Here is a 17,559-nt window from a genome sequence, read left to right as displayed (position 1 = left end):
TAGTCAACCACTACCGTCTGAACAAAAACAGCTTGACCCTCGATTAGACCTGGGGATGCCTTCCCTGTGATCTATAGGATTACGCCAGAGATTTGCCCACGACAGGCCTATTCGAAGACGCGATACCGCGTCAATCAGCATTTAGCAGCGGAAAATCAGTACTCCACGCGACATCTGAACTGCGCATTGACTACACAATGGCGACCGTGGAGAATGGACATGCCTCGGACGGCATTGTCAAGTCGGTGGAGCTTCGCTTCCGACCGAGAAAGACGAATCCTTTCAGATGGACATTTGGTCTGGTTGTGCGGTATGCTGTCCCTTGTGATGTTCGACGATGGTATGACTCGGGCTAACCGGAAATAATTTGCAGACTTTGTATATGGTATGTTCTGCTCGCGCCGATTTTTAGGTGTCCTTCGCATCTGTCGGAATTGAACGAGTCGTCACCGCGAGTATGCAAACCATACCTGGTTGTGCGATCCCACATTGACCCTTATGTTTTGCCGTACTATGATAAATACGGTGCACCTTATGTTGAAATTGCTCGTCCATATGTACAAGTCGTGAACGAGCATGTCTACACCCCGGCAGCGACAGTAGCGAGACGGGGGTATGATCAATATGGCGCTCCTGCTCTGGACCGGGCTCGAGCCTATGGCCAGCAGCAGTGGGAGGCCCAGGTTGTCCCTCGTCTACAGAATGTGAAAGAAAGCGCAACAGGATTGTACAATTCCACAGTCGATCCATATGTGCAACATGCAAAAGATGTCGTTCTTCCTTACTATAACAAAGTTAACGGCGCCGTCATCACCGTGTGGGATGGTTACGTTTTCCCCGTCTTTGCTCGATCGAGACCATTTATTGGGAAGACGTATGCGTCTGGCCAGAATGTACTGGCGACTACCGTGCTGCCATACGCGCAAAACACTTGGTCATCCGTGATCTATTTTGCGAATAGTGCTCTATGGCCGAAACTCACTGGTTTATACTCGGAAAATGTTGAGCCTCAATTAGTCAAAATTGGACAGCGACTAGCCAGCTATCGGGAAGGAAGACGACTGCGAAAAGTCATGGATGAGGCTGATAGGTAAGCTTCACACTTCAAGGATTTCTAGAGTACAGGTACTAACGAAAGATCCTCAGTTCTATGGATCAGCAGACGCAATCCGCCGTCACATCGGCTGAGAAGAGCCCGGAGTTTGAATCAGCCATAACAACCACTGCAACTCTGGCCCCTGTGACCCACACCACACTGTCACCTGCCGAGCAGACCGCGCAAGCTCGCGAAAAGATTGCTTCAGACCTTCAAACATGGCAGACAAAGTTCGCCACTGCCGTGGAAAAGGGTGCTGAAGATCTCGAGGAACGTGTGGAAGAGATAGTGGAAAGCTACATTAGAAGCGGTGCAAACAGTCATGGCGAGAGTCTTATAACAGCTCTAGAAACTGTCGTGCAGGATGAGATCTCGTCTGTCAAGCTCCGTATTAACGAATTGGCCGAATCACTCCCAAGCGAGGAGGCGCCCGAGCAGGAGGGAAAGGTCCAGGATGAGCTTTTGAAGGAGATCAGACGGGCTGCCATTTCTGTCAGAGATCGCGCACATGCAGTTCGGGAATGGCGGAACTCATTCGACCAAGAGCTAATCAGGCGTACTTCAGCAGCAGTCAACTCGACGCTCGATGTTCTGGATAGTGTGCGAGACCTGGGTCTCCAGGAAATTGGTATGCGATGGGCATGGATGGAAGGAGTCACATACAAGGATTGGGCGAAGTACCATGCCCTTAAAGCCCAATTCGAAGACTGGAAAAATGACATTCTCAAAGTCGGGATGCAGCATGTGCAAGTCGAGGAAGCTAAGGCATTGGCCAACGATATTCTAGGCCGTGGCATGGAGGTCGCAGAAGACGCTGCAAAGGAACTGGCCAGGCTCAAAGACATTGGCAGATGGAAGATCGCGGCTCGCGAAGCAAGTGATGATTTTGAAACAAGAACTGGGGACCCTCCTCCACTACCGAAACGCAGCAAGACTGACGAGGAGTGGGAAAGTACCCAGGCTGACAATGCCGATACTGAAAACCATCAATCCATGCAAAGCTCTGAGCAGGCTACATCCGGCACAGTTCTGGAGCCTGAAGACACAGCAGCTCACGGCAAAGGAGACTCGGAGCATGATCTAGGTCTAGATGATGATATCCCTTTTAGCCATGACGAATCATCTGTATCGCATGATGATAGTCTGCCAAAACACTCCAGAGCCAGTGATGTATCCTCTGCAGGAGACGGAAGCAGTCCCGCATCGATGTCAGAAGCAGAGGCAAGCGAAAGCGTTGAGCCGGTCAAGATGGCGTGGGGTGTTGCTGCGGCTGAGTCAGTGCCGAAACAAGATGCCTCAGAGCATCATGGCTTTCCCGAGCAATTGCAGGAACTTGTCAGCCAGGCTGATGACCACTTCGCGCAAGTAACAAGTGCCGCTGGCCAAGCTTGGTCTGATGGAAGCGTCGCGTCCTTGGCTCACCAGGGCGCTTCTAGCATCACCTCAATGGCAGCAGAGGCTACGCCCCTCGCATATATCTCATCTGTGGCTTCCTCAAAGCTGAGCGAAGGCCTTAGCCTAGCCTCGGCCCAACTTGACAGAGTCCGAGCGACAGCAAGTCCAACAACAGCTGTCGAGCAGAACCGTATCCTCCTTGACGCACAACGACGTTACTACGAGGCTGTTGGTATGGCACATGACCATTACTCTGCATTCGTGTCCTCTGCCTCTCAAGCAGTGTATGGTACCCCTACTCCGACAGGACACCTTGAACAGATGGCTAGTAAAGCATCCGAGAACTGGGAGAGTCTTGTTTCCACGGCTAGCGAACACTTTTATGGCTCTCGATCGCACTACACGCCCCCGGCACTCAATGACTTGATTCCTCAATACGAGGCAATCGAACAATTAGTATCTGAGCTGATTGTCGGCAAAGAACCTTCTTTTACGGAGCAAGCCCTAAGCAGATTGCACGCCATCTACGAGACCCCATACCCAGCCTCCGCGCTTTCAGCGGCTTCGAGTTACGTCATTGGCGACCATACCGCCACCTCTTCTGCTCCATTTGGCTCGATCACGAACGTTCCATCGGTTGAGAACATTCTGGAAAGTGCCAACGAACAGTTCCAGTCTGCGGTCAATGCCGTGAGTGTTCAGCTGTATGGTACCCCCAAGGGTCCCCTCGAAAAGGCCACATCTTCAGCTAGCAGCGCTATGTCAGCGGCCTCCGCCCACATCAGCGAAGCCGTTTACGGAACTGAACCAGGGTACTTGGAAGCCGCTCAGGAAGCCCTCGAGCATGCATACGCATCTGCCGAATCCGCCATCAGGAATGCAGTCTTTCAGTCAGCGAGTCCAACTGAAGCTGAACAAGGAGCTTTTGCAAGCGCCACGAGCAAGCTGGCGGAGGCTGTAGAAGGAGCACAGGGACAGCTCGCAAACCTGGCTTCTAGTGCCAGCAGCCTTGCCTCGGCTGCGGTAGAGACAGCAACATCAAAAGTGGTGGTCCTCACTAGTGGCGATGATACGCCTGTTAAGGACGAGTTGTAGTCCAGAAAACTGTGGAGGTAAAAATGTCTTGGTGCCGTTGTATGGAGTACAGTTGTTCTCATGTTTCCCACGACTTATTCCCCATTGATGTTTCTTCATTCCCACCATTCATATATTGCTTTCCAGATGGACATGACGATTTTGACTTTATGAAGCACTATTCCCCATATAGTTTTCACTGACTGTCGTACGCCATCTGTTCCTCTAGATTTTCAAAACATGTACACAATCTCTCGGGCTGTTTACGTCTTTCTCGTTCCGCTACCTGATTTCTTAACTGATATGTACGTGACTTTTGGCAATGCAACAGGATATTTCTCTTTTTGACTCCAAGTTTTCTTCATATCTCCGTTTCCTAAAAGCTCATGACCAATTCTATTCATATCGTCTTCCCTGTTCAAAGATGTTGTCTCAATCAGGACCCAACGATCCATAACTTAATGTACAATAATACAGTCGGCATGAGCCGCAATCACCGGTATTGCATGCGTTGTCCTCCACGCTTCTCCATCTTCTTCTGTCTCTTACTTTCTGCGACGGGCGTGTCCGCTCCACCCATTCCGGCCAACCCGCTCTTCATCCCAGTGAAGGTGGTATAGGCCAACCAAACAGAGTATATGGGAATCACGATCCACAGCCACCAAGCGCGATCTCCAAATAGACAAGCCGCCCCCATACAACCCCAGGTCCAGTAGAGGACATCCCACATGTACTCCGTCAGACCGGAAGCTCCGAGGTCTTCTCCGGGGACCGCAAGGAACCGTCGGCAGGGTTGTAGCTCGGACGGCCCAATCGTTCAAGGTAGAATTCGATGGCGAGAGTCGGCCATGCAAGGAAGAAGTATGGCTTTAACGAGCGTGGACGGTTGAAGGTCCAGTGCAGGAGCAGGAAGATTGAATGCAGACAGAGGGTGATTATATGCGTGCGCAAGAGGAGGGAGGCATTGCGGGCGGCAAGGGTCTTGGCTGCTTTCTATAACGGGGTCAGTATGCAGCTCGGGCCATTTCTCCTCTTGATCTTTTATTCTGTGAAGATCAAGGATTGAAAAAGCGGATGGTAGAGGAAGTGATGTACCTGCGCCATAGTGACGGAATGTTCAGTAATGTCAAAGAGAAGAAGAGGCAACCAACGCAGAGCGATAATTGTAGATGTAGATGAATGTGTCTGTTCAGTAAATCCTCATACAGACTATATTTTGAGTATAATAGCACAAGGTATTATAATTCTAGACACATGTTCTCCTCTTCTTGGTGTTATCTCGTGCGCATTGGAGTAAAGTAGTCGCGGCATGGTCGGTTGCCCGCCACGACAAGACAAGCGCCCGCGCCTCCGCCAGCACCAGCCACTTTTCCTAATCTGTTATACTCGGCCGCCCCAAAACATCCGCATGCTCCAAAAAAGGCACGACCTGGACCTGGATCTGGCCTGACACGATCGATCGACTTGACACTTCTCCTCCCCGCCCCTCTTGTTTCGGGAAGCCGTTAGCTGCGCGCCTTTCACTTGTCGTACTGAACTCTGGACCGGGTTTCATCTCCCGATATGCCTTTTTGATTTCCCTTGGAGGCTCTTGCTTTGCCTGGAGGGCGTCACGAGTCGTCCTGGACGTCATCCATTCACTTTGGCTTCGACACGGCCTCACCTCGGAGTCGGCATCTGGAATTCACAACGTGAAGGTGGACAGGCCGATGAAAGGATTTTGTAACACTGCAAAGCGCTTACTCCAAACCGTGGCTCTCTGTGTCGTATCCTCTGCCTTTGTTGGGTTGGACGTGGACCACTAGTCTCCGCAGTATAGGGAACTTTGCATCGTCGTTTCCTCACCTCTGTTTGTCGACGCATCTGGGAGTTAATTATCGGAACAGAACGGCCTGCGATTACGGCCGACCTCATGCTCGCCTATCGCTCGAGAACATCCCCTCACCGACTCTAGCCCGCGTACTCAGTACCCTGGCCTCACAACACCAACACTTCTCCCCTAGTTTTGCATACCTAGAGCACGCAACCATGTCGCCATCAATATCCTACATTTCAGGCCAGCTTAGGCAGCTAATATATTATCATCTGGATAACAATTTGTGCCGCAATGCGCTGTTCCTCGCCGGTCGTTTACATGCTTACGAGCCGCGAACGGCGGAAGCGTCATATTTACTCGCTCTCTGTCACCTTCAGAACGGTCAAGTCAAAGCCGCATACGATTACAGCAGAAATTTTGGGTCGAGGGGCACCCACCTCGGCTGCTCCTATGTTTTCGCGCAAGCGTGCTTGGACCTAGGAAAGTATCTGGAAGGTATCACAGCGTTGGAGCGAAGTAAAGGCCTTTGGGCTTCCAAAAATCACTGGAGTAAGCATACCTTGCACTGAAACTTGCACTCGACTTGCATTTATCTCGTTGCTTTTCTGTTACTGACATATTTGCATCTTTTGCTCTAGATAAGCACAGTGAGACGCGAAGACAACACCTGCCGGATGCAGCTGCAGTATTCTGCCTGCTAGGAAAACTATGGCATGCGCATAAGGACATCAACAAAGCTGTAGAATGCTATGTTGAATCTCTGAAGCTAAATCCCTTCATGTGGGACGCGTTCCAAGGGCTGTGCGATACCGGTAAGCTTTGGAGAATAAACTTACTACATCTACCCATGGCTAATTGTGTTCTTCCGCCAAGGCGTCAATGTCCGCGTGCCGAACATCTACAAGGTGAATTCTGAATTGCTGGCCGTATTGTCTTCGTCACCACAGGAGGACGCTGAGCCAATATCCGATAAGTCTGTACACACGAATGGGCCACTACAAGCGCAGGCGAATGTCAATCCAAGTTCCGATCCTTTTGCTTCGACAACGTCTCGCAGTGATTCAGGTACCAGCCATGGGAGCTCTGCCTTGTGGGAAAAACTAAATGGAAGCACAGTAAGCGTGGCGTCATCGGGAGTGCCAGCATCAATCGTGCATGAAGGGGCGGAAACGCCGAGCGGACAAAGCAGCGGATCTGATGACTTCCGGTTAGCCAATGGGATGAACGGTGTGGACGCTCCTTGGGACCCTCCTTTAGCTCCTGCAAGGAAAAACAGAACGATCCAGGCAATAAGCGGCGAGTATCCAATGGACCCCCCGCCCAAGATGAAACCCACGGGGATCCGACCAAGAACAAGAACCAGGACCGAGCCAGAGGACCAAATTTCAGCGCAGACAGACCGGGAGGCTACACTTGCGCCCAGGGTCGGGGACCGCAAGAGAACTGTTTCTGGTCAGGTAGCGCATCCACCCACATCACAACCCACGGAACCAGGAGCGCCCCAACGGCGGAGTGTGCGACTCTTCAACCAGATTAAACCCACGACCAGCAAATTGTCGGCATCCGCACTGGGAGTCAAGGATGCTAGAGAGGTCAAGAAGGCGAAAGCCACGGGTACGAAGGGCCGTACTACAACCACCACCATGGGACGAGTAGTGAGTGGCAGTCGAAAACATGGCAGCGAACATCAGGATGCAGATGGTAAAGATGGTCGGTCGGTACCGTCTGCATACACTCACGCCATCTCCAAAGGTGCTGCACATGAAAGATCAAAAGAAATCGAGGCATTGACCTGGCTGCTGGAGCTATTCTCGAAACTTGCTTCTGGATTCTTTGCCTTGTGTCGCTACCGATGCTCAGAGTCAATCCAGATCTTCAATTCACTCTCTCAGGGCCAACGGGAAACGCCGTGGGTTCTCGCTCAGATTGGACGAGCGTATTATGAGCAGGCGATGTATTCCGAGGCAGAAAAGTACTTCTACCGTGTGAAGACCATGGCACCCTCGCGCTTAGAAGACATGGAGATCTACTCGACTGTCCTTTGGCACCTGAAGAACGATGTTGAGTTAGCCTATTTGGCGCATGAGTTGATGGAAACAGACCGCCTGTCGCCACAGGCGTGGTGCGCCATCGGTAATTCGTTCTCCCACCAGCGGGACCATGACCAGGCCTTGAAGTGCTTTAAGCGGGCAACACAGCTGGATCCCCAGTTTGCCTACGGGTTTACTCTTCAAGGGCACGAGTATGTTGCCAACGAAGAATACGACAAGGCGCTGGATGCATACCGTCACGGTATCAGCGCTGATAGTCGGCATTACAACGCTTGGTACGGATTGGGCACGGTCTATGACAAAATGGGTAAACTGGACTTCGCCGAACAACACTTCCGGAATGCGGCAAGCATCAACCCGACCAACGCAGTTTTGATCTGCTGTATTGGTCTGGTACTTGAAAAGATGAACAATCCTAAAGCGGCTCTCGTGCAATATGGTCGCGCTTGTTCCTTGGCGCCTCATTCCGTCCTCGCGCGATTCCGCAAGGCTCGCGCATTAATGAAGCTCCAGGAGCTCAAGTTGGCCCTGTCCGAGTTGAAGATTCTCAAAGACATGGCTCCAGATGAAGCCAACGTGCATTATCTGTTGGGTAAGCTCTACAAGATGCTTCACGACAAAGCGAACGCCATTAAGCACTTCACAACTGCTTTGAACTTGGATCCTAAGGTATGCCCATCACTTCCATTCCTGTCATATTACCAGAAAATGCTAACGGATTCGGTTTCAGGCAGCACAATACATCAAGGATGCCATGGAATCTCTCGACGATGATGAGGAGGATGATGACGACATGGCTTGATTTGCTGTCCACTTCCCACTCATCGATCCAGTTCTGGATCTTACTTGCTTCCCCCTTCTTCACCAGGTGCCTGCTATCCGCGGCTTGCATTCATGAGAGTCGGCGTTGAATTTGATTTTGGATTTTCGCAGCATTAGCATTATAAGGGCGTTTTGCAGGCCGGGTTGGTTAGAGGTGCATTTACCCTGCATCAGGTTCTCCAAAAGGGAGCCGAGGCTCGTGGATCTTGTTTCTTGTATATTAGCGTGGGTTGGCTTTGTCGGGCTGGTCATTGGCTGCTTATGAGAGACGAAGACGCCTGGACGACAGATTCATGGACATAGATGTCTGTCGAACAAGGCACTTGCATAATCTGCGATGTCATTCTTATGCCTATTCTTATTCTTGCGGAAATCAATTCCATCATATTTGAGCCTGAACCATGGAAATTATCTCCAAGACTGATACTTTGTAGAATAATTGCAGAGCTGCAAGGCGGTGAGCGGCAGAATGATGTTGATGCCCGAAAATCAGGGAAAAAGTTCCAGAATTGAACAGGCAGGATATCGTTGGTGATCTTCTGGCACGAGCATTAACGACCCATTCTTCGCGCTTCCTTATTCCTAATATCCATCTGAGTTACCAGGCCTGTGAATCCCGAACCCGCCAACCTCTGTGACATCCTCGGGTCATGGCCATTGCCGCTTTCTAAGTCTCCTGCGCATCCTTGTTCCGACCACCACGCCTGACCTCATACCCGAAATCAGCTGCCACGGAGGGGTACGGCTCAGCAAGAGTGTGAATATTACGACTTGGTGACTCCGAGGCTACTTATACAGCTTACCGTAACCCTAAAGATTACTGTGTCTTGTCTTTTGACATGTCGCTCCTGTCCTACATCGCCTCGGGCATCAGCTCGTTTGTCGTCGTGACGCTTTCCCTTTTCGCACTCGGCCAAAAAGTCCCCGCGCGGCCTTTTTCGCTCGGTGTCTTGCGGCCTATGGCTCTCTCTTGCTTTGCGCATGCTATGGCGTAATCGCATCCATTCTTCTTCGCCTCGTAGGCTACGGCCGGGTCTCGCAATGGGCCACCGCGCGCAGTTTCAAATGGGTTATGCGGTATACAACTGGCGTGCGGTTCGACATTATCCAGGGCGCCGAGCACCTCTCCACCCGGCCTGCGGTCTTCATCGGCAACCATCAGTCCGAGCTCGACGTGCTCATGCTGGGCTACATCTTCCCTCCCTACTGCAGCGTCACGGCGAAGAAGTCATTGAAAAATATCCCCTTCCTGGGTTGGTTCATGGCGCTGTCGCGGACGGTTTTCGTTGACCGGGCCAACCGCGAGACGGCGATGAAGACGTTTGACGGTGCGGCGGAGGAGATGCGCAAGTACAGACAGAGCGTGTTCATCTTCCCCGAGGGGACGAGGAGTTACTCCGAGAAGCCCGAGTTGCTGCCTTTCAAGAAGGGCGCGTTCCATCTGGCGGTCAAGGCGGGGGTGCCGATTGTTCCTATCGTCGCGGAGAACTACTCGCATATCCTGTCGCCGCGGAATATGCGGTTTAACCCTGGCGTGATAAAGCTCAAAGGTGTGTGTGCATGTGATGTTGTTTTTGCGCGGTATGAGACTAACAGATTCCCTTCTAGTCTTACCTCCCATCAGCACGGAAGGCTTGACCGCTGCGGATGTCGACCGGTTGACCAAGACCACCCAGGAGAGCATGCTCAAGGCTCTCCTCGAGCTCTCCGATCAGGATCACGATGAGATCGACTCAGAAGTCAAGAGGGCTACTTCCACGGCTGTCGAGATCTAATTGGTTACATGACCGTCCATGAGTTACGATCACATCCGCCTCCTGGCTTGATACTGCGGTGATACGCCGGCGCGGCCTGTCTATTCTTCGCCTCTTATATGACTGACGGCTGTATTGATATTCGGAATGACAACACGGCCAGATGAGCTCGCGCGCTCTAGAATTCCTAAGAGATATTCGGTGCCTGGGAATGGGTTGTGGATAGACCTGCGGGATTTAGATTTTGGATACGACTGTCTAACCGGGGTGCCGAGGAGAACAAGCGACCTACAGATAATTCACTTTCTTGCTTTCCTATAAATTTTGCGGACTATTGTGTGCAGACTCCTGACAGAGTGTAAATTAGCGTTATCCTTCATAGTTATTTGTATTGTTGGGTGTGGGTGAAAATGAATAGATATTCATTTACCCCCGCTTCGCTTCGTCCAGATGCTTCAACGCTCAAATAGACTCTCCAAAGACTATTTCTTTACACACTGACAAACACCCGTCGCACAAGGCGCAATGTCCCTGTCGATATCGATCTTCTCCATCTGCATCCAGGGATCTACAGAGACAGCGACGCCCGCATCCCCGGGCAACGGCCGACTCTCGGTCCCAATCCCGCCCCCGCGCCGCCGTCGCAAATATATAGCCCATTTCAAACGCGACCACCTCAATCCGCACATCCTCCACTCTCTTCCCATACAACCAGGTCTTGATACCAGTGTACGGCTCGCCCCAATCCCCCGCCGAGGCGGAGCCCTGCACCGGCGCAGGGGCAGGGGCAGGGGCAATAACATCCGTAAACTCCAGCTCGCGCAGCCACGGCGCGAGAAGTGCCTCGCCAGTCATCTTGATATACGCCTCCTTGAGAGCCCAGTACGTGTAGAACAAGCGGAGGCCGTACTCCACCGCTTCGCCATCCTGCGCGTCAGCCGGAAATCTCCCGCCCAAGTTCTTGATTGTGTCCAGCTCGCGCGGGGAGAAGACTTCCGCGAAGACGTCGACGTATTCGGCTAGTTGGTTGCGGGTTGATGGGGCGGAGCTGGTGCGTGCGCGCCGCTCGTCCACGCAGGTGATGTCTATGCCTACCTGTGGGACGGAGGGGGCTGGGACCGAGGATGGGCTGGGGTTGGCGAATACCGCTGCGGGGGTGGTGGTTGCGGCCTGGGACGGTGGGATGATTGTGCCTGCGAGCGCTACGAGAGATGCTTGGTGGCTGACGTTGAATTCGATGTTAGGGATGGGCTCGTCGGTGGCCTCGGTCAGGGCGGGAGAGGGGATGAAGCATGGTCGGCGGTGAGGATCTGGCGTGCGACTGATGCTGATCTTGTCCCAGGAGATGCGGCAGGAGCGGTGGATGAAGAGGTATTTCAGCAGGTTTGAGGCGAGGGACATGTGTCGGTCCCTGAGGTGGTAGAACTTCTTGACTGTCTCTTGGTCCGATTGTTGGAGGGTCTCCAACAATGGGAGTGACGGATTCGTCGCTGTCAATTGGCGCGTGTCTATATACCATCGCGTAAGAGAGGGTTTCCCCTCGTTTTGTACAGAGCCCATCTTTCCAGAGAAAGCTGCAAACTAAGCAGTAAGGATTCGCACGCAAAGAGCTATATCTTCAAAAACGGGGAGGGACGGTGAGAGGCCGAGAGCTAGCTGCGTAGGCTTAATTGATCGCTCTGCTACGGCAAAATAAGAAAAGTAGAAAAAGAAGCAGTGTCATAAAGTGTCATCGAGTCATATCCGTCATCATCAAACGCAGTAACATCCAATGCATATGCTATGAGACATGGTGAATCCTTTGCTGACATTGAAGACAACAATCTTATCAGTAAGTTAGGCGGGGTAGCACGTGCTGATAAATACCGGCCGAACGTTGACCCGCTTAGGTAATGGATGTATACAAGGAACGAAGAGTGTGGCCAAGGTGTGAGTCAAAAAGTCATTATTTTCTACATGCAAAGATTACCATGGCCAGCATCACTGTCGGGGTTCTCGCTTTACAGGGCGCCTTCTATGAGCACATCCAGCTGCTGAAAAAGGCAGTCTCGGAACAAAGCTCCACGACTCAATGGGAATTCATTGAAGTTCGGACACCGCAGGAGTTGGATCGGTGTGCTGCGTTGATTCTTCCTGGAGGCGAGAGCACGACTATCTCTCTCGTTGCGGCCCGATCGAACCTCTTGGAGCCTTTGAGGGATTTTGTGAAGTATGTTCGCGCAATAACCCAAAGTCTAGCCCGTCAATGCGACTGACAATATGTTTTCTTAGGGTCCATCGGAAACCGACATGGGGCACCTGTGCCGGGTTGATCCTGCTCGCCGAATCTGCTAATCGAACCAAGAAAGGCGGACAGGAGCTCATTGGAGGTCTCGACGTTCGCGTAAACAGAAATCACTTTGGCCGGCAAACGGAGAGTTTCGAGGCGCCCCTAGATTTGCCGTTCTTGGGTCCGACCGAGCAGTCGTTCCCAGCAGTTTTTATCCGGGCGCCCGTGGTGGAAAAGATCCTGCCTCATCAAGAAGGTATCCAGGTGGACGAAACACAAAGGGACGAGACGGTGGTGGCGCCTTCGAAACAACCCCAGGGCCAGGCGGCCAAGGCGGCGATGGCCGACGGCGTTGAAGTACTAGCAAGTCTCCCCGGCAGAGCAGCTAAACTAGCTGCCGCGGGAACGCATATCGACGCAGATAAAGAGACCGGCGACATCGTCGCAGTCAAGCAGGGTAATGTATTCGGGACAAGCTTTCACCCCGAGTTGACAGGTGATGCCAGAATACATTCCTGGTGGTTGCGCCAGGTGGAGGAGTCGGTAAGGAAGAGGAAGGGAATATAAAGAGTCATAGACTTGGCAATTCTGTAGCAAGGAATTGTTGATTGTTGGGTATCTGGTAGAATTTTCCTTTCCTTGAACAGCCGGTGCAGTTTACCGGTATGATAGAGATGACCTTCTCGATATACAAACGCCTTGTCTGCGCCAATAGACCACGCAAATTTATTTCCCAATTACTTACCTTTGCCGTACTCTTCTTCTTCCCGCCTGCGCTGGTCATCTGCGTATGCCCGGCCATAACCACCACGGCCCGGATCGTACTCTTCACGGTATTCGTCGCGCACCTGCCCACCAGACTTTCCTCGTCTTCGCTGAAAAGTTAGATACTCCTCTTCTTCTGTTTTCTGGTAAAGATGTAGCACCACGTACCCATACTGACGTCCTTCCTCGAAGCCAGGGTCAAGATCTGTACGGATAATCCGTTCATCGAGCTTGGTGCCTCCGACATACTTTAAGCAGTCCAAGGCATCCTGATGGGTGTAGTATTCCACGAAGCAGAAGCCACAGGGAGTTTTGTTGTATCGATCCAGCCCCATTACAAGGCGCTTGATTTCACCGCACCTATATGCGCCAGTTAGTTCTGGGTATCATCCATGACGGGCCTGCGGATCCGCTGACTTTGAGAAAAGCTCATGAATTTGCTCCTCTGTTGTGTAAAAAGAACTTTAAGAAAGTCAGTATGCGCCATACTTATGGCAATGTTTCGGTCTATAGCCGACATACAGGTTTCCGACATAGAGTGTTGTGGCATCCTTCAACTTGTCGACTGGGTCCTCCGCCCTCTCAGAGTCATCCTGGCTGTACTTGCGTTTCTTGTTCTGCCATTCAAAAGACTTTATTAGGAAATGATCAATGCCAAAAGCAGTTCGCAAGCGCACCTTTGCCAGGTAATAGGCGCTAGGCCGATCCAGCCTATCGACTGTGTTGTGGACCAGAGTACTCATTATATTGTCGACGCGGTTGTACACCCCGGATAAGAACAAGGCAATTATATCAAGAAATATGAGTCAACGCCGCTGGATATGTGCGAGACTGAGCAATGATGGAGATGGCGGAAATGCAGATTGAAGATGTGGGATAGCTGGACATCAAGACTCAAGAGCTCTCAAGGGCGGAGCTTTCACCTTGTCTTGGCGCGCTTTTCCTTCAGCAACCAAAAATCCCGTGCCCGCTGTTTGTTGCTATCACTGCCGTCATTCTAACCAACCTTCAATCTGAATCAATCTATCCTCCCACCAGCTTACTGAGGATATGGAATAAATCTTCAGCCATCCCCAATTCATTTCTGGTTCCAATTTCCACTTGCTTGCGATAACGGCCGACAATGCCGAAGCTCATCAGCTACACTCCTCCATGGCTATCGCGCCCTGCACCCGGCGCAACACTCTTTGCAAGCACATCGACCAAAAAGCCAGGTTATCTTCCGGAGAATGAGGCGGAGTATAGCGGACCGACAAGAACCCTAGCAAAGCGAGGAAATGAGGTCTTCACCGTGGTCAACAATCAGATCCGCTGGTCGAGCCTTACTCGGCTGAAGGATGTATGGCAGCAGCAGTCCAGATCAAAGAAGGACGCTTCTAGTCAGACAAGGAGCTCTGAGGGACCGTCAGATAGCGATGAGACAGACTATTACAGAGTATGGCTGATTGTCGCACGAGCTTTTGCTTGTCTATCTCATTGTCGTGGCTAATGAGTGACTAGGTTCTGATCGTACCAGTCTACGAACGGATTCGGCAGATGATTCCTTCTCCAAATGGCGCCTTTCTGGCTATCGTAACAGATCATACAGTGTACATCGCCGTGCTACCAGATTCATCGCACCTGTCTGGCACAGATCGCTCACCCATCCGTCTCAAGTATTACCAGCTTGGTCCCACTACGCACGTTATCCCCGAGTCGCCTGTTGTTTCGGCGCTGTGGCATCCCTTGGGGGTGCACACAAACCTAGGGGGCTGTCTTATCACCGTCACCGCAGATGCCGCAGTTCGGGTATGGGAGCTGGACCGGAACAACCACTGGTCATTCGACCGACCTACGCTGGCGGTTGATCTGAGAAAATTGGTGGACGGAACGTCTTGCGACCAGGACTTTTCACCTTCTGGGTTTGGGAAGAACAAAGGATTCTCCGCCGATTTCGTCGATATGGAAGTTGCCTCGGCTTGCTTTGGCGGTAGCGGAAGCGAGAAGGAGAGCGCATGGGCACCCATGACACTGTGGGTCGCAATGCGGCCTGGTGATCTTTATGCCCTTTGCCCGTTGTTGCCTTCCAAATGGCGAGCTCCTGCGACTACTATTCCGTCCCTTACTTCGGCCATTGTTCCAAAATTGTCAGCGATGGAGGAAGACTCGTCGGAATATGAAGATGAGCTGACAGCCTGCCGGCAGCAGTATGACTGGCTCACGGAGATCGATAACCAGGATCCCTTGCAGACCATTGCTGGCTCAGATATGGAGCCTGGGTCGGAAATCCTGACACGTCCCGCAAATCCCAGTGCGATCCCCAGGTTGCAGGGTCCGTTCCGTGTCGACACCGGGGACGAGCTTGATGATTTGGACCTTTGTGACATCCTTGTCATTGCATCGAAAGTGGATGTGGATGCTCTCATGATGGGTGAGGATGATGAACTCTCTGTGGAAGACAACGATCAATTGTCGGCCACTGTTATCTGCCTCTCGACCCGCACTGGCAGGGTCCATATCTGCCTTGAACTTGATGGCGTCGAGGGGCAGTGGCTCCCCAAGCTCAAAAAGAATGCCTTCAGCACTCCCCTGTCTGAGCCATCTGATTTGGTCTTGGTTGAGTCATTGGATACGCTCAGACAAGAAGACCAGCATTTGAACGACTGGCCGACCTTCACCAACGATGTTATCTCTCGATACAGCTTCTTCGTCACGACCGCGACCAATGTCACATCTATTTCGCTAAGTTCGTGGGTGCAGAGGCTTGAGGCCGAGCTCCGGTCAGAGGATACGGCGGGCTCGGCTTTCCGTTTGCAAGTGCTGTGCGAAGGTACAGTATCTCTCAGGGAGCGGATCATCGAAATAGATGATGGTGGCAGTGCTGTTAAAGGCGAATCAAACCATCTGGCCTCTTCTCTGGTCTTCTATGACTATGATCTTGGTTATTTGCTGTTGAGCCACCACGCATCTCGCCCGTATGCTGCCATCATGGATGCGCCTGAGGTTAGCCTTCCACCAATTGCAGATATGGGACCAATTGGTTCAGGGGCGCAGGCGCCAACTTCTCCAATTCTACCACCTAAAAGACCTCCTTACCAAGTCCCTTCAATTCTCTATTCGGACTCACCTCTGGAATTCTTCGTTGAGAAGCATGTTCCTCATCGACAACGCCAGTCGCTCAAAGAGCAGGTGCGTTTATCACCAGCAACGCTGGACCTGGTTGCTGCTGCACATCGCATTCTGTCTGCTCACACGAATGCTCTTGAGAGAGCTGCATCGGATCTTTTCCGTCGCTGTGAGCGGCTGCAAGGGGAGATGAAGGAGCAACTGAAGCAGCTCTCAGACGTAGCTGAGCGCATCAAAGGGGTCTCGAGTGATATTGGTGAGGATGGTCACCGGCGAGAGGGCTCGAGGAGTGATGAGGCGCTGGACAAGAGGCTGAAGGCTGCAAAGGAGAGACAGGCGCAATTGGTTGAGAGATATGAGTCGCTCCGAAACAAGGTCCTGAAGTCGGGTGGCCGTCCACTGAGCGAGAAGGAGAAGGCATTGCTTTCGGAAGTGGAGGCACTATCCGCTTCGTTGGAGAGAGAGAAGAAAGAAGAAGAGAAGGACCAGAGCTTGTCACAGAGATTGGAAACCGTGAGTCGCATCGCTCTCATGAACCACACAGTGATGCTGACATTTACTGCAGGTCAAGGAGATAGCGGCGGATCTGCTGGCCGAAACCAAGTCCATTACAGCCAAGGCACCTGTCGCACCGGAACCTGGGAGCCCGGCGTCCCCCACTGCCGCTGGGCCAAGAGTCCCACAAAGGCTACAAAGAGCGAAGATCTCCGATGCCATGCGGATGGTCGAGCGAGAGTAAGTTCTTTCTTCTAGTGACATTTGCTGCATAGGCTAACTCATCGTCTTCAGGTCTGCTGTCATTGAAGCCATTACCTCTCGATTGAACCGACTAAACTCGAGCATCTAAGTTTGACAATGAACTATCCCACTCGAGGAGATATTATCGTGTGATCTATGATTAGCAAAGGAGATTGCATGACATTAATCAACGACGCGCCGTCTCCTAGTAATCCAAGTTCACATTAGAAATTACGCAAAGCACTCGTGCTTGACACTCCGAGTCTTATCACTTCCTCACAACTCCTCAGAAAACACATAAGCTGGAACGTAGTAACACTGCCCTACTATGTCCTCCTCTTGACCACCCTCTTCCCGAAGACAACCAGATCACAACTCCTAGACAGATCACACTCGGTTTCATGGACCATCGACTCCGTCGGTCCTTCATCTTGGGCCAATTGAAGCGCATCCCCAATTTTTGAACTCTGCTGCTCCGTACCCGGTGTAACCTTCTCCCAACATTCACCACACATCATCTCGTGCTCGCTCTGAATCATCAGTCTTCGTCTGCGGCACAACCCCCAGTACTTGCAGCTGCTTAAGGAGTCGTCCCAGATGCATCCGCAGAGGGTGTATTTGCGGGTGTAGAATATGCACATCTTGATTTCCGTTTGCTTCGGTTTAGTTTGAAT

General features: G+C 51.9%; 9 protein-coding genes across 9 annotated transcripts; 5 read left to right on the top strand and 4 right to left on the bottom strand.

The window, feature by feature from the left end:
- Window positions 1–197: 197 nt before the first annotated feature.
- On the top strand, window positions 198–3,586 carry P174DRAFT_360926 (uncharacterized protein; the record flags this gene model as incomplete). Its single annotated transcript, XM_024821753.1, has 3 exons — window positions 198–310; window positions 374–1,090; window positions 1,147–3,586. The coding sequence occupies 3 exons, from the start codon at window positions 198–200 to the stop codon at window positions 3,584–3,586; spliced, it is 3,270 nt and encodes a 1,089-aa protein (XP_024687284.1).
- A 255-nt stretch (window positions 3,587–3,841) lies between these two features.
- P174DRAFT_437104 (SND2/TMEM208 family protein) lies at window positions 3,842–4,852 on the bottom strand. The gene is made up of 3 exons (XM_024826195.1): window positions 4,661–4,852; window positions 4,348–4,558; window positions 3,842–4,327 (listed from the first exon to the last, which is right to left on the bottom strand). The coding sequence occupies exons 1-3, from the start codon at window positions 4,667–4,669 to the stop codon at window positions 4,059–4,061; spliced, it is 489 nt and encodes a 162-aa protein (XP_024687283.1). The 5' UTR covers window positions 4,670–4,852; the 3' UTR covers window positions 3,842–4,058.
- Window positions 4,853–5,593: 741 nt separating this feature from the next.
- P174DRAFT_361952 (anaphase promoting complex subunit bimA) lies at window positions 5,594–8,234 on the top strand (the record flags this gene model as incomplete). The annotated part of the gene is made up of 4 exons (XM_024821824.1): window positions 5,594–5,930; window positions 6,020–6,193; window positions 6,255–8,101; window positions 8,163–8,234. The coding sequence occupies 4 exons, from the start codon at window positions 5,594–5,596 to the stop codon at window positions 8,232–8,234; spliced, it is 2,430 nt and encodes an 809-aa protein (XP_024687282.1).
- An 859-nt stretch (window positions 8,235–9,093) lies between these two features.
- P174DRAFT_456363 (1-acylglycerol-3-phosphate O-acyltransferase SLC1) lies at window positions 9,094–10,029 on the top strand (the record flags this gene model as incomplete). The annotated part of the gene is made up of 3 exons (XM_024829425.1): window positions 9,094–9,131; window positions 9,176–9,804; window positions 9,863–10,029. The coding sequence occupies 3 exons, from the start codon at window positions 9,094–9,096 to the stop codon at window positions 10,027–10,029; spliced, it is 834 nt and encodes a 277-aa protein (XP_024687281.1).
- A 319-nt stretch (window positions 10,030–10,348) lies between these two features.
- On the bottom strand, window positions 10,349–11,807 carry P174DRAFT_447278 (4'-phosphopantetheinyl transferase family protein). The gene has a single exon (XM_024828654.1). It carries the CDS (start codon window positions 11,566–11,568, stop codon window positions 10,471–10,473), a length of 1,098 nt encoding a protein of 365 aa, XP_024687280.1. The 5' UTR covers window positions 11,569–11,807; the 3' UTR covers window positions 10,349–10,470.
- Window positions 11,808–11,941: 134 nt separating this feature from the next.
- P174DRAFT_399647 (pyridoxal 5'-phosphate synthase subunit PdxT) lies at window positions 11,942–13,012 on the top strand. The gene is made up of 2 exons (XM_024823880.1): window positions 11,942–12,217; window positions 12,280–13,012. The coding sequence occupies exons 1-2, from the start codon at window positions 11,979–11,981 to the stop codon at window positions 12,842–12,844; spliced, it is 804 nt and encodes a 267-aa protein (XP_024687279.1). The 5' UTR covers window positions 11,942–11,978; the 3' UTR covers window positions 12,845–13,012.
- A 2-nt stretch (window positions 13,013–13,014) lies between these two features.
- On the bottom strand, window positions 13,015–13,785 carry P174DRAFT_362564 (nuclear cap-binding protein subunit CBC2; the record flags this gene model as incomplete). Its single annotated transcript, XM_024821869.1, has 4 exons — window positions 13,015–13,147; window positions 13,211–13,402; window positions 13,460–13,504; window positions 13,565–13,785. The coding sequence occupies 4 exons, from the start codon at window positions 13,783–13,785 to the stop codon at window positions 13,015–13,017; spliced, it is 591 nt and encodes a 196-aa protein (XP_024687278.1).
- A 380-nt stretch (window positions 13,786–14,165) lies between these two features.
- On the top strand, window positions 14,166–16,994 carry P174DRAFT_416403 (uncharacterized protein; the record flags this gene model as incomplete). Its single annotated transcript, XM_024824497.1, has 4 exons — window positions 14,166–14,477; window positions 14,543–16,660; window positions 16,713–16,882; window positions 16,937–16,994. 4 exons carry the CDS (start codon window positions 14,166–14,168, stop codon window positions 16,992–16,994), a joined length of 2,658 nt encoding a protein of 885 aa, XP_024687277.1.
- Window positions 16,995–17,049: 55 nt separating this feature from the next.
- Window positions 17,050–17,545, bottom strand: P174DRAFT_25316 (uncharacterized protein). The gene has a single exon (XM_024821464.1). It carries the CDS (start codon window positions 17,524–17,526, stop codon window positions 17,212–17,214), a length of 315 nt encoding a protein of 104 aa, XP_024687276.1. The 5' UTR covers window positions 17,527–17,545; the 3' UTR covers window positions 17,050–17,211.
- Window positions 17,546–17,559: the final 14 nt, after the last annotated feature.

This window comes from Aspergillus novofumigatus (assembly GCF_002847465.1).
Source record: "Aspergillus novofumigatus IBT 16806 chromosome Unknown P174scaffold_1, whole genome shotgun sequence".
Classification (NCBI taxonomy): domain Eukaryota; kingdom Fungi; phylum Ascomycota; class Eurotiomycetes; order Eurotiales; family Aspergillaceae; genus Aspergillus; species Aspergillus novofumigatus.
Note: the sequence above shows the minus strand (reverse complement) of the source record. Positions and strands in the feature narration are given on the sequence as shown.

Coding starts and splice junctions, on each gene's coding strand:
- P174DRAFT_447278 (XM_024828654.1), bottom strand. CDS start 11,568: ATGGGCTCTGTACAAAACGAGGGGAAACCCTCTCTTACGCGATGGTAT.
- P174DRAFT_399647 (XM_024823880.1), top strand. CDS start 11,979: ATGGCCAGCATCACTGTCGGGGTTCTCGCTTTACAGGGCGCCTTCTAT. Junction 12,218..12,279: donor CCTTTGAGGGATTTTGTGAA/GTATGTTCGCGC, acceptor ATGTTTTCTTAG/GGTCCATCGGAAACCGACAT.
- P174DRAFT_25316 (XM_024821464.1), bottom strand. CDS start 17,526: ATGTGCATATTCTACACCCGCAAATACACCCTCTGCGGATGCATCTGG.